This window comes from Gymnodraco acuticeps, unplaced genomic scaffold (genome assembly GCF_902827175.1).
Source record: "Gymnodraco acuticeps unplaced genomic scaffold, fGymAcu1.1, whole genome shotgun sequence".
In the NCBI taxonomy this organism is placed as follows: Eukaryota; Metazoa; Chordata; class Actinopteri; order Perciformes; family Bathydraconidae; genus Gymnodraco; species Gymnodraco acuticeps.
Genome location: NW_022991766.1, coordinates 773,483 through 786,173, shown reverse-complemented (window position 1 = coordinate 786,173; position 12,691 = coordinate 773,483). Strand labels below are relative to the sequence as shown.

At 40.8% G+C, this 12,691-nt stretch overlaps 1 protein-coding gene across 13 annotated transcripts in view; it reads right to left on the bottom strand.

Annotated features, from left to right (window-relative positions):
* Positions 1 to 12,691, bottom strand: part of LOC117535094 (LIM and calponin homology domains-containing protein 1-like) — a 124,665-nt gene that overhangs the window by 56,858 nt on the left and 55,116 nt on the right. For 11 of the 13 annotated variants that reach the window (XM_034199405.1, XM_034199407.1, XM_034199411.1 and 8 more), the window contains exons 4-5: positions 9,129 to 9,198; positions 376 to 482 (exon numbers count right to left, since the gene is read on the bottom strand). In XM_034199405.1, the coding sequence (XP_034055296.1) occupies positions 376 to 482; positions 9,129 to 9,198 (177 nt within the window). Of the gene's footprint in view, positions 1 to 375; positions 483 to 1,132; positions 1,295 to 9,128; positions 9,199 to 12,691 lie in introns of those variants that run through there. The other 2 variants (XM_034199416.1, XM_034199417.1) reach the window with 2 other exon arrangements.

Here is a 12,691-nt window from a genome sequence, read left to right as displayed (position 1 = left end):
AACTACAAATCTGTCTTGTATTGCCGTTTGCTTGGATTTATTATGGTTAAATCATCATTATGTATTAATCACAGCACTAAATGGAAATGAGGCCACATTCTCCTAAAACCCCTTGCGTCTTGTCACAAACACTTAGCTGTCTTATGCCCTGTAGTTTGTTTTGCTGTACTAAAAGGTATTCTACAATTGCATAATGGACTCCTTACATCAAAGACGTGCAACAAAAATAAATCCACTTTATATGATTTAAACACTTTGTGTGTGTTGGATATTTTTGATTTGATGATATTTAGGAACATAATAAAACACACAAACACCCCAACCCGCAAACACACACCTGATGACGCAAGTTCATTCTGCAGCTTAAAGACTTACTTGGCAGTGGGGTGTGTTGACGTGTCCTGCAGGTCTCCAGGGTCAAACAGCTGGGAGCCTTTCAGTCCCAACTCCTCACAGCCTCGAAGAAACCCGCTCAGGTTGTCCTGCACAGAACACACACACACACACACGATAAATACACTGCTGGCAGAGACCGAAGGCAAAAGGAGGTCCGGTCTGCACAAGGTCTCAACTCAAACACACCACTCACACTCTCCCTCTCGGATTCACTTAAAATCATAGTTATATTAGAAAATACACTTCTGGAATCATCACAATATCGCTTTATGAGGTCACGCTCATTAAGCATGGACTTTTGACTTCCCTAATACTCACTTTATCCATGAAATAAACCCGATGCTTCCCTTACATTTTAAACCAGGTCTTAACTCTTAAGAGACCAGATGAACAATCTGTCCTATTATTTAAAACATGTCCTCATTCTTTAGTTGTGAAATGGATCCCCACAAAGATAGAAGTACTGCAGAACTAAAGCCAGGATCCACTTCTTTTTTTTACCACTCATTAAGTGTCTCTATTCGAAACCGCTCTCTCAAGGTCTCTCTGACCAGCAAACACGCACAGACACATGATCACACAGCCGAAGTGACGAATAACTGCATTTACAAGAGATGACAAGAATGATATTTGACTGATTTGAAGAGTATTGACTCATCCGTTTCCCCCTGCGTACAAGCATGCAAACACACACACCACAAACACACACGATTACACAACATGAAAATAAGGATACCTGCTCGACAGAAACGTGACACCAGCCGGGTTTGTGGACGGATTTGGTCCTTTCAGATTACTCCAACTTTCCCTTTTCACCTTCTGCCTCCTCCAAGTGGTTTCCTTTTCCTATCTTCCCTCCTTCACCTGCTGTCCCTTGCTGATTCCTTCCCTCTCTTCTTCCTTACCTTTCACTCTCCCCCCATCTTCTCAGCTGTCCCCCTCTCTCCCCTCTGCTCTCAGACTAACTCTTTGTTGGATGCAACCTGAGCCGAGCTCTCCTCTCCTGTTCCCAGGTTCTCTCTCTCTTTGTTTCTATGCCTCTCTTTCCTGCAGAGGGCCACAGCCAAAGCCCTTCTCTCTCTATCTATCCCCCCCTCCCCTCCCTCAGGGTGTCACCATTTCCTCTCCACCCTGATTGTCCCAAGCACCCACTCTCTAGCTTTCTTTCTCACACACCAAAACACAAATACAATGCACTCACTACCACATACAACATACACCTCCATGCTAAATGCTGTTATGACTGTACATCATTGTGTGTGCTCAGACACAAACAACTATGTTTGCACACGCTGATATGAGAATAAATGCATGGCTACAAACACACTTGGGAAAACTTGTTCTCACGATCGTTTCTCATTTGAATCAGAACACCCTCCAAACTAACCCACCCTGCAGCTTCCTGTGTTTTTAGGACAGCACCATCTCTGTGCTCCTGGTGAGGGAACCCCACCCACACGCACTTGCAGTCACACACAACAACTTCCTGAAAAAAAAGACGCAGCAATCTCTTCTTTTGACAGTTTTAACCCAGGGAGGACACACACACAGCAGACTTAAAAATAAAGGGCTTTCAGTGTTGTTGCATCCAATTAATATCTATTTAATAATACAGAAATAGGTTATGACCTGTGGAACAATAAGAGACCCCTTAGGGTGGGGGTATTATGTAACAGGGACTCTTTGTGTGGACGTTAACAGATCCAGGCCCTCAGGAGCTGTTTGATAAGGAAGCAGCAAGGAAACCATATTTCTAAGAGTGTTAAACAACAAGGGAGCACTTGAAAAGTCTAGCCAGGGGCGAGATGTGGATCAGGTGGCATTGATAAGAATCTCAGCTTTCACAAAGCAACTTTACCACTAACTTTTAAACCATTTGGTCCTCACAAATGGTTTGAATCTTAAATGCAAGTGGAAAAACGAAACACTCGAAGCACCTTGCTTAATGGCGAAAGCGATAGTTAAGTGTGTGTTTGGAGTGAATGTGTCAACAAATGACCATGGTTGTGATCATGTGTGGTGATTTGCAGGTCAGTGCCACAGGAAGCTGGGCGTTTACTGCAAAGAAATGACTGACAGCTGAATGTGTTTGCATAAGGATGTACTTTGGCACAAAGCACTTGTGTAAAAAAAACGTAGTCAAAATACATTTGGGCAAAGGATATACACAATTTGGAAATACCAACTATGTAGAAGAGTTTAAGAAAAACAGAAAACAAGTCACCACAGCATTTACAACCAAATCTTAATATATGCTTGGTTACAAAATAAGGTAATTTGGAGTAAGCAGTAGAAAAGAGGGCCACATATTCCAAGTACCCTTATAACTAGATGGTTAGTATTGTGTGTCTGTAACATACCGACAAAAGAGCTTGGGTTTCCTTGAACACAGCTCTCATGTAATCTATATCTCACTACCAGGATTAGACCACCAAGGTTTCTCAGGGAGAGGATCAGTGCCCAAACCTTGATTTTGGACCTGGACAGAATCCAGAGAAAAGCTGCCCGAGCCACTTGGGTGTCAGTAAGATACAGTATGTTCGCTTCCTGATTCCTTTTCTCTCCCTCCCAAGGATAACAACCAGAAATAAGAGCAAGGTGACGGGTAGAGCCAGCATGCTGCACTGCGCTGTGCTCTGTGTTATTTATGGTCTTCAGTATTAATATAAAACACCTGCTGTCTCATGTGCTGTCTCAATGGATCAGACAATATAAGCTATTTGTAGTTATCAATCAGTATCTGTGTTGATGTCTGATTAGATGCAACATCAATTGTAGGGCAAGAAGGCTAAATATAAGTTTAGTTTGAGAAACAATACAAGTTGTTTTTATTGCGAGCATTTCCTGCTCGGTAGATGTTGCAGTCACAATCTTGAACACATATAAATAATGATGTATTAAGTAATGTGTCTTTATTTAAAATGTACTTTCAACAGATGTGACTTTTATTAAACTCCTAATATTGCCTTGAAAATGCAATATTAGGATAATGTTTACACACACTGATGTGGTTTCATTTTAATCAAAATAGTTTAATTTTCATAGTAAATTCCTCAAACTATTCGATGCATAAGATTTCTTAAAAATGCACAACTGTCAGGACTTTGAAATCTCTAACTACACCAAGGGCAGTTCAATTATCTCAGAAAGACTAATAATGCATAAAATCCTTCAAATGAATATGAAAATCCCCCAATCTGGAAGTTTTACATATCGTTCTGAAGTCATGTTTTTCTACGTGTACGTCACTGTTGCCCTAAGGTTGACGCAATAACACATTCTTCTAACATTGCTACCATTTAACATGCAGGGCATTATCCACTGCTTGTCTGTTTACACACCGTAAAACATGAGCATACCAGTGGACCCGGAGACGTCCGGGGACCCAGAACGCAACAACCAACCTGTTCAGACCAACACTGAGCCACACAGGGCCGAGCTGACAAACCACTAAGGTTGCTGCTCTAATTACAAAACAGCCAGAGCTCCTCAGAGACTCATTTTCCCATTAGCCCCCAAACAGGAAGAGGAAGGGGGAGTAGCCTGTGTTTTATTACGATGGTCCAGATAACAGCAGACGCCTTGTTTATGTGTTTCTCGCCTCTTTAATCACAGCTATGAGGAAAAATACCTGCAAAGCCACAGGAAGCCAAGAGGTCAAATTATGAAACTTTCAGAGTATACAGGCTTTATTGTATCGACTGCAAACCAGTAGGTGTGATTTTTCTTTTTCTTACAGTATGTTGTCCTCAAACGGCTACTGTAAACATGTTGTGTTCAGGGAATGATTCATCCTGCCCCTATGGGCCAGTTACCAATGGCCATGCAATGTTTATCCATCCTGAAACTGCAGCGCCTCACCTATGGCTAATAGGTTTAGTTGTTTTCAGCAAAAGCATCCAGCACAACAACAAAAATGAATCAAAGCCTCATTCATACTCTGGAAACATATTGATACTTTCCATAATGGAACATTAGAAAGTGTGTTTGTCCAATAGAGAGGCGAAGTCCCGCCCATCTACTTCCGACCCATGGGACCTTATTTCGGAAAAATTATGTATTGAAGTCAATCATATGTGTAATTCGTGGCACAATTCAAACGGGATTGAAAGATAATCTTTCTCTCGCCATTGACTTCAATACATAGTTTTTCCGAAATAAGGTCCCATGGAGGTCCCCCGGAAAGGGACGGACTTCGCCTCTCTATAGATTGAATTACAAACAAATGTAGCGTTACTGTATCCACATGCTTGATGTTATTATTATTTACTTTGGAAGAGAAACTGCTAATGCAAATCAAATCTTCACATTTGTTTTCGACAGCCTTGATTCATCTCATTGAAATTAGGCAGCTAAACACTTCATTTAACAACCTGTGGAAGTCAATCGTTTTTACAGTCACTTGTTGACTTATAGAAAAGTGGCACTGCACCCTGATATATCTTTGAAAGTCATTAAAAACTCTTTAAACCATAATATGTGGCTGTCAGCAGCACAGATGAACTGATAACTCGCTATCAGGCTACATATAGAGGAATGTGTGATAAAGTACATGAACGACTGCAGGGTGGTAGCAGATGAGGAAAGAAAGCAAAAAGAAAACTCAACCAAAAACAAGGTGCAACAGGAACTTCATATTTATGTGTTATGCAAGGATGACAAACACTACCATGGGGAGTGAGCACAGAAGCTCCAGAGTTTAAGCCCTAACAGGATAATCAAGTGTTATTCTAGCAGTGATTGTAAAGTGGGAAAAAGGCTTGTAAAGAATGTCGGTGTAATTATCGCCACTTGTAAAAAGCCAGAGACGGCTGATTGGCAGCCATTAGTGACGCCGTGTGATTAGAAAAGCTGTTTTAGCCCAAATCAGACTTCCTGTTCTCGTGTGTCCTGCTGTGATCTGAATGATTACCGGCTCCCCTTACACTTGTTACCATCGCCATGTTGTAACCTGCTTTGTGTCTCACTAATGTGTATAGGGACTCAACAGCTAATAAATGCAACTTTGACAGAGAAAAATCAACCTGTCAGTGTAGTTGAATATGTTTAAATCACACCGATAAGGTCAGTAATGAAATAAATAATAATGTCTCATCGTCCATACTATTAATTTTGTCCCAAGCCAAAATCTAATATTGTTTCTTAAGCAATGTTGTTGTCATGTTGTGATTTAAGATTGGATCCGGGTTGAGCAATACATATTTGCTTGGAAAATATTTGAAAATGTACTTTTTAGAGGAAAGAAATCTTAACAGGTTTGAAAAATTGTAATTATTGGTCTTTCATTTTTGTACCGTAACCTGGTCTTTCCAACAAAATACCCCCAATGTTTTTAATGAACGGCCTTTAAGACAGCAGTCAGGAATACAACAGCGAGCTACTGTAAGTTAACAAGAACTAAGCGATAGACTTTCAGTGTGTCTCTGTTTACGTGCCGGTCCTGGTTCATAAAGGTCACTTCATCCAGATCAAGGTCTTAAGTTGTCATGAAAGGGCTGCAGTGTATTGCACTGTACTCTGGTTTAAATGTATCAGTGTTCAGGTCTACTGAAATTCACAGGTTCTCATTCAAAGCAGGGGCCAAACATACATTTTTTATTTAAACTGCTGACTACAACGTACATTATTCAGTTGAGGTGTGATGACCTTGAAGGAATTTTTTCCTGCCAATATAAAAATATGTTTTCGATGGTTAAAGTAAGTCAAATAAATGTGGTTTAGTCAATGAAAGGACAGGAACTGATATTGTCCCACATGTTTGTTTTGATCAAGAGTCTACTGTGAATTTAACTGTGTCACACACGGCTGCTGATGGACACGTCTACTGTGACGACTAGGGTTGGGTATCGTTTGGATTTGAACGATTCCGGTTCTGCTTTTCGATTCCGGTTCTTTGAGAGGGTACAAATAAGTCCCATGCCAATTTCACTGGGAGAAAAATATATTTATGAAAACATTAAGTCATATCTGTATTCCTATTTACAAATCACTGAACGCTCTCAGTTTGTACGTGTTAACGATGAATCTTCCACGCAAACCAAAGTTAGCCATGGAGTGCCACAGGGCTCAGTGCTCGGACCTATTTTGTTCACATTATATATGCTTCCGTTAGGCAATATTATAAGGAATCATTCTGTAAACTTTCATTGTTATGCGGATGATACTCAACTATATTTATCAATCAAGCCTGATGAAATTAATCATCTAAATAAAATTCAAGACTGCCTTAAGGACTTAAAAACGTGGATGACCTTAAACTTTTTGATGTTAAACACGACCAAAACTGAAGTTATTGTACTTGGCCCGAAGAATCTACGAAACAAATGATCTAAGGATATACTAACTATGGATGGCATTAATTTGGCCTCCAGTGAGACTGTAAGGAATCTTGGTGTTATATTTGATCAGGATTGATCCTTTAACGCCCACATAAAATCAATTTCAAGGACCGCCTACTTCCATCTACGTAACATTGCAAAAATCAGGCATATCTTGCCTCAAAACTATGCAGAGAAACTAGTCCATGCATTTGTTACTTCAAGGCTGGATTATTGTAACTCTTTATTATCAGGGTGTACCAAGAAGTCAGTCAAGTCGCTTCAGCTGATTCAAAATGCTGCGGCTCGTGTACTAACCAGAGTTAGGAAAAGGGACCACATTACTCCTGTTCTGGCTGCCTTACACTGGCTCCCTATAGAACACAGGATAGAATTTAAAATTCTTCTTCTCGCCTACAAAGCCCTTAATGGGCAGGCGCCATCTTACCTTAAAGAACTCATTATACCCTACTGTCCTATTAGGGCATTGCGTTCCAAGAATGCAGGGTTGTTGGTTGTTCCTAGAGTCTCTAAAAGTACAATGGGAGCCAGAGCCTTTTCTTATCAAGCTCCACATTTGTGGAATCAGCTTCCAGTTTGTGTTCGGGCGGCAGACACCCTATCCGTTTTTAAGAGTGCGCTTAAGACCTTCCTTTTTGATAAAGCTTATAGTTAGGGCTGATTAGATTCAGCCCCTAGTTTTGCTGATATAGGTTTAGTTTGTCGGGGGACATCTTACTTCTTCCTTCTCTCTGTCTATACCTGTGTACTCTCATGTTCCGATTAACCCAGCTTCCCCAAATGTCTTTCTTTTTGGTGTCTATATACGCCGGGATCCGGAGTCATGGATGATCCTGCGCTCCTCTGTCCTGGATCGCGAGCCCTGGATCTTGAGTCGTGGCTGTGGTCCTGGATCATAGGTCCTGGATGGATATCCTCGTGGATTCATCTTCCTATTATACACACATGCATTTCCAAACATTTGGACTACCTATGTTGCAAATGTATTATCTTTTCAATTTACACACGGCATCTATTGCACGTCTGTCCGTCCTGGGAGAGGGATCCCTCCTCTGTTGCTCTCCCTGAGGTTTCTCCCATGTTCCCTTTAAACTGTGGGTTTTCTCTGGAAGTTTTTCCTTGTACGATGTGAGGGTCTAAGGACAGAGGGTGTCGTATTGTCATACTGATATTTTGTACAAACTGTAAAGTCCACTGAGACAAATGTAACATTTGTGATATTGGGCTATATAAATAAACATTGATTGATTGATTGATTGACTTAACTGTTTCATTTTGTATCGGTTATTGAATACAATTATATTAAAATAATCTCTGCATAGTTTAGTTAGTTCTAAGTGGTGCTAAGTTTGAGAATGTACAACTGGCTCAGTCTCCTCTGATGTTACACTGCAACCTGCCTGTGTGACAGAGTCCAACCACACAGTCTGTGTCCAACACATCCTGCAATACACATGCTGCAGCTGCCCAGCTACTCACTGTTTGTAAAAGTACATCAATAGTATTTTCATTTCAATAATGTACTGTCTATACCCTGCTTCATAAACAATACTGACATCCCTGTGCTCCTTCGAGTCTGTCTCACAGTCCGGGATGTGAGGACAGCGCGAGGACACAGACAGGGAGGGTTCACTTCATAAAGGAAATGGCCGTCAATATTAACAACATAGGAGCTAAAACGCTTAATAACCTTCATTACGTGTTAGAGAAAGAACATAAGAAAGGTTGACAAAGATGAGGCTGTTAAACGGGCAGCGGAGCCGCTGTGTGTAGAGAGAGGGAGAGAGAGAGAGAGAGAGAGAGAGAGAGAGAGAGAGAGAGAGAGAGAGAGAGAGACGTAGAGAGAGAGAGAGAGAGAGAGAGAGAGGAGAGAGAGAGAGAGAGAGAGAGAGAGAGAGAGAGAGAGCTGGAACTGGATTTTGGTACCCAACCCTAGTGACGACTGAAACTGAGATCTTTGAACTGCATCCATCTGTAACCAAACCCACATAACACACTTGCTACTGTATAATGTCACATGATTATTGTCAGTGTATGTGTGTAGAACTAATTTCTTTCTCACCTCCTTGGCACTCACTAAAAGTCCAGTTTGGATGGATATTTATCACTAAAAAGTAGAGAAATAATCTGGCAAACTATGTTGATGTACTTAAAAAGGTGTTTGACAGGGTTGTTAATGTTTAGGTCGCCTCATTGCTTTGGAGAGAAGCACACTCATACTACAGCCCATTTGAAATGTAAATACATAAAGTCTTTCATCCATGGGTTAAGGCACATATACCAACGTGAACAGAAAAAGTGACAGAAAAAGAAAAGTAAAGAAATGATTTTCCAAAAAGATCATTGTACTCTCTGAAGTGTTGTTGTGAGGTTGCAGGAGGAAAGAGGACTCACCAGGCCAGCTATGGGTGTTGGAAGTCTGTTAATTTTCTTTACCAGGCCGGGTTTAATGGAGCTCAGCAACCTAACAAAAGACACACAGGGAAGAAAACATCACAAGCTGAATTTAAAAATAAAAACAAAACAAAAAGCAAGCCTGTGTACATTTGTTTTTCTTTGTAATATTTGAAATGAAACTCGGCAAAGTAAGTTCAAACCCAGTTCATACAGAAGGAAATAACTGCAGGTCAAAGAGATAAAGAGTGTGTGAAGCTGTGTGTTTGTCTTTCGAGTAAAGAGGGGGAACAATGGGGGAGAGAGAAACATTTTCTGAGGGTCCCATGGTGGCGTTGGCCCAAGGTTTATAACGACTGAGATACTAAATCACAGTGGAGAATCGTTGCGTCTCCTTCCCCCGCTGGGAGCTGTTAAATAGTTCCTGTACTCTTGGGAACATGGGAAGAGGTTTGTCCTTCTGCTGTCAAATCTCATTGCAAGACAGTTTTGTTACAGTATATTTCTACAACCTTGGACAGCATGTCAGTCAGGAACAAGCCACAGTTCCCCCCTCTCCGTCTCCAGTTTCTCTCTTTTGTGTGTGTTTTCATCAGAGGAAGCACTGTAATGATTCTGCACTGTAAAGTAAAAACCCACTCTGGGATAATCTTACAGTATTAGACACCCTGTGATGTTGATGGCATTCCAGCAGGTATTTTGTGATGAACTGCTGTAATTGACCTTTTAGTGAACTCTCTTTCTCTCAGACTTCCTGCTGTACTGTATGCTTCCCAGAATAACTTTCAACAACCCCAAGAGAAGGGTGTTCTCAGTGCCGCGTACAATATGTGTAGGTGGGGAGAGTGGGCAATGCGAACAGTGGAGACAATATTTCAACTCTTGAAAGACATTATCAGAATAATGTTGCAGTCTGCTTTATTATTTTATATTTAGCCTCCATAGAGGATTTCACCCTCTATTGTACACGTGTCAAACTCAAGGCCCGGGGGCCAAATCAGGCCCGTGGTGGATTTCATTTTGGCCCGCAGGATAATTTCTAATTACTATTAGATCTGGCCCGCTGGTATATTGCACGCACACCTTCACTCCATCCTGAGGGTCTCCTCAGCTCAGAGCCTGAGCCCAAACATTGATGAACTTGCACCCAAGATGAGATGCCAAGTATCTGTTTGAACTAGCTTCACAGAGCAGCACACTGAGTTTCCATGGATGTTTCCTTCTGCACTTTCTCTCTCACGACAACAGGGCATGTTTGGTTCTCTTTGAGGGAAATAGTTTTGTTGAAGCTGTTGTTGGCCTGTGGAGAAATGTAATCATAAGAAATGACTCTGGAAAAGCTGCAGATAGAGCCATAAGAAATGAATGCAACTGATTATTTAATGTTTAATGTTGTTTTTATAGGCAATAATTTAAGCTTTGTTAGCTCCAGGTTTAATATGTGCAATAAGTTCATTTCAATACGTTTTGCAATAAACATTGAACAAGTCCGGCCCTCGACTAGTACCCATTTTTTCATTTTGGCCCACTGTGTATTTGAGTTTGACCCCCCTGCTCTATGGCCATGGAGCATCAGTACAGATGACTTTGTTTATTGCCCCTGAGATTGACTTTTTCAAAACATGAATCCAGATTATTTTTTGGGAGTATGGCCCATTTGTGTCCATTCAAGACTGTCCCAGTTGTAAGTGTTGTTGTCTGAGTGTTTCCTGTTTTTAAAAACAGACACAATCGAAACAAACACAGTACAGGCGACATAAATACATCCTCTTTTTGTATGTCAGGGACAAACACATTTCCTGACGCCTTGGTTATCGGAAAGATAAAGAGGTTGTAAAGTACTTCACTTTTGGAAGTAGTGAGATACAAAACAAACCTCTCTCCACCGCTGGACGGAAACCATTTACATGCATTAGTTGACTAATTGCTTGTGCAGCGTTGCAAGAAGCGGATGTAAGGATGATGATCAGTGTTTCCCCTAGGTTTACTGCTTTGGGGGGGGAGCTGCCTGAGCGGGGGGGGGGGGTGGCATTGGGATATATATTTTTTAAATCCTCTAGAGCAGAGAGAGGAGCTGTGGATTATTGTTATTGATTAATGCATCAGTGTTTCTTAGGGTCAAAAACACTAAACTCACAACTTAAAATGAAAGCATTTAGTTTATTTAAGGCGAGACACCCCAGGTGAATAGGGTCATTTTTTGTTTCTTGTATTACAAGTTTTCTGAAATAACATGTTTAAATATGCAAATGATCCATTATCTCATTAAATATGCGCATATTTTAACACATTTCAGGAACCAAAATCTGAACTTTGGATAAAGCCAGGTTCAAAATTCCCATTTCATTTTGTAGTCATATTAGCATCTAAGGCTTTTACAGAAGGGATTTTGGATATCTCTTTTTATCACTCCATAAATCAGAAAATATTGTCAACGGCCCTAAAATATCCCTAAAAGCCTTCATAATATTGTTAGGAATATAACTAGAAGGTTTGGTGTATCTACGTGCTACTGAAGTTGACATTTCGAACTCAGAGTAGGAGAAAAAACTCATTTTTTGAAAACGACCTTTAAAGATTGCAGTGAGGTGCTAGCTAAACCCTCCTGTTCTTTGGATGACAGCTTGCGCATCAACGCACTCCGTGAAGGTATTTCATGTTCGGGGTCATTTGTTTTTTGTATAATCTTGCTTTGTGCAAGTGACAATTGTTGTAGTCTTCTCTGTGAAAGTTTTTTTTGCCGTTCTTTTGCCATTTTGAGATTTCAATTTCTAGCGGTAAGCTAACCAGGAAGTCTTTTAGCACACCACGTGTGACGAAAGATTTAGTTTCTTTCACGATTGGTTGCTGATACAAAGGAAATGACCATATTTGGATCCGATGAGATTGTGCAGGAGAGACGGAGCTTTCCAACGATATCTCTGTTGACATGGTGCACACAGCGGTCGCGGTACTTTATGTTACGTTAGAATGCTAACTTTTGGTGAATTTAGGAGAAATCAACAGACGCAAATAGACAAACTATAGTAAAATAAACACTTAAATGTGTATTTTGTACGTTTTCCTTCCAAAAGCCTGAAAGGTTATGGAATCAAAATAGCACAAAATCTCAAAATTGACCAGTGCATGAAAAACGATGTTTTTGCCTCCCGTGTCTCGCCTTAATAAAAGAGCACATGTTCAATGTGACAGTAGATATAGATTAGTTGCAATTTGGTGCTATATATATATATATATATTTTTTTTTAAAAACACCTTGAATTTCAGAGGGGGCGCGGGTCTCCGTTGGCAGGGCGCAGCGCCCTGCCAAGACAATGGTAGGGGAAACGCTGATGATTAAAGGGGATCTATCAGGCAAAATGCATTTTTTGTGTCATGTCTTTTATACATAAATATGTGTCCCCGGTGCGTCGGGGAACTCACGCAGCGTCAGAAAATAAAACCCTCTCTCTTTTCCTCCGTACCCAAATCTTTGAAAAACGGGGTACAACGAGCGGATACAGATTTGCTGCCGACATGACGTCAAATCGGCAGCGGACCCACAGAAAGTTGCTATCAGAAAC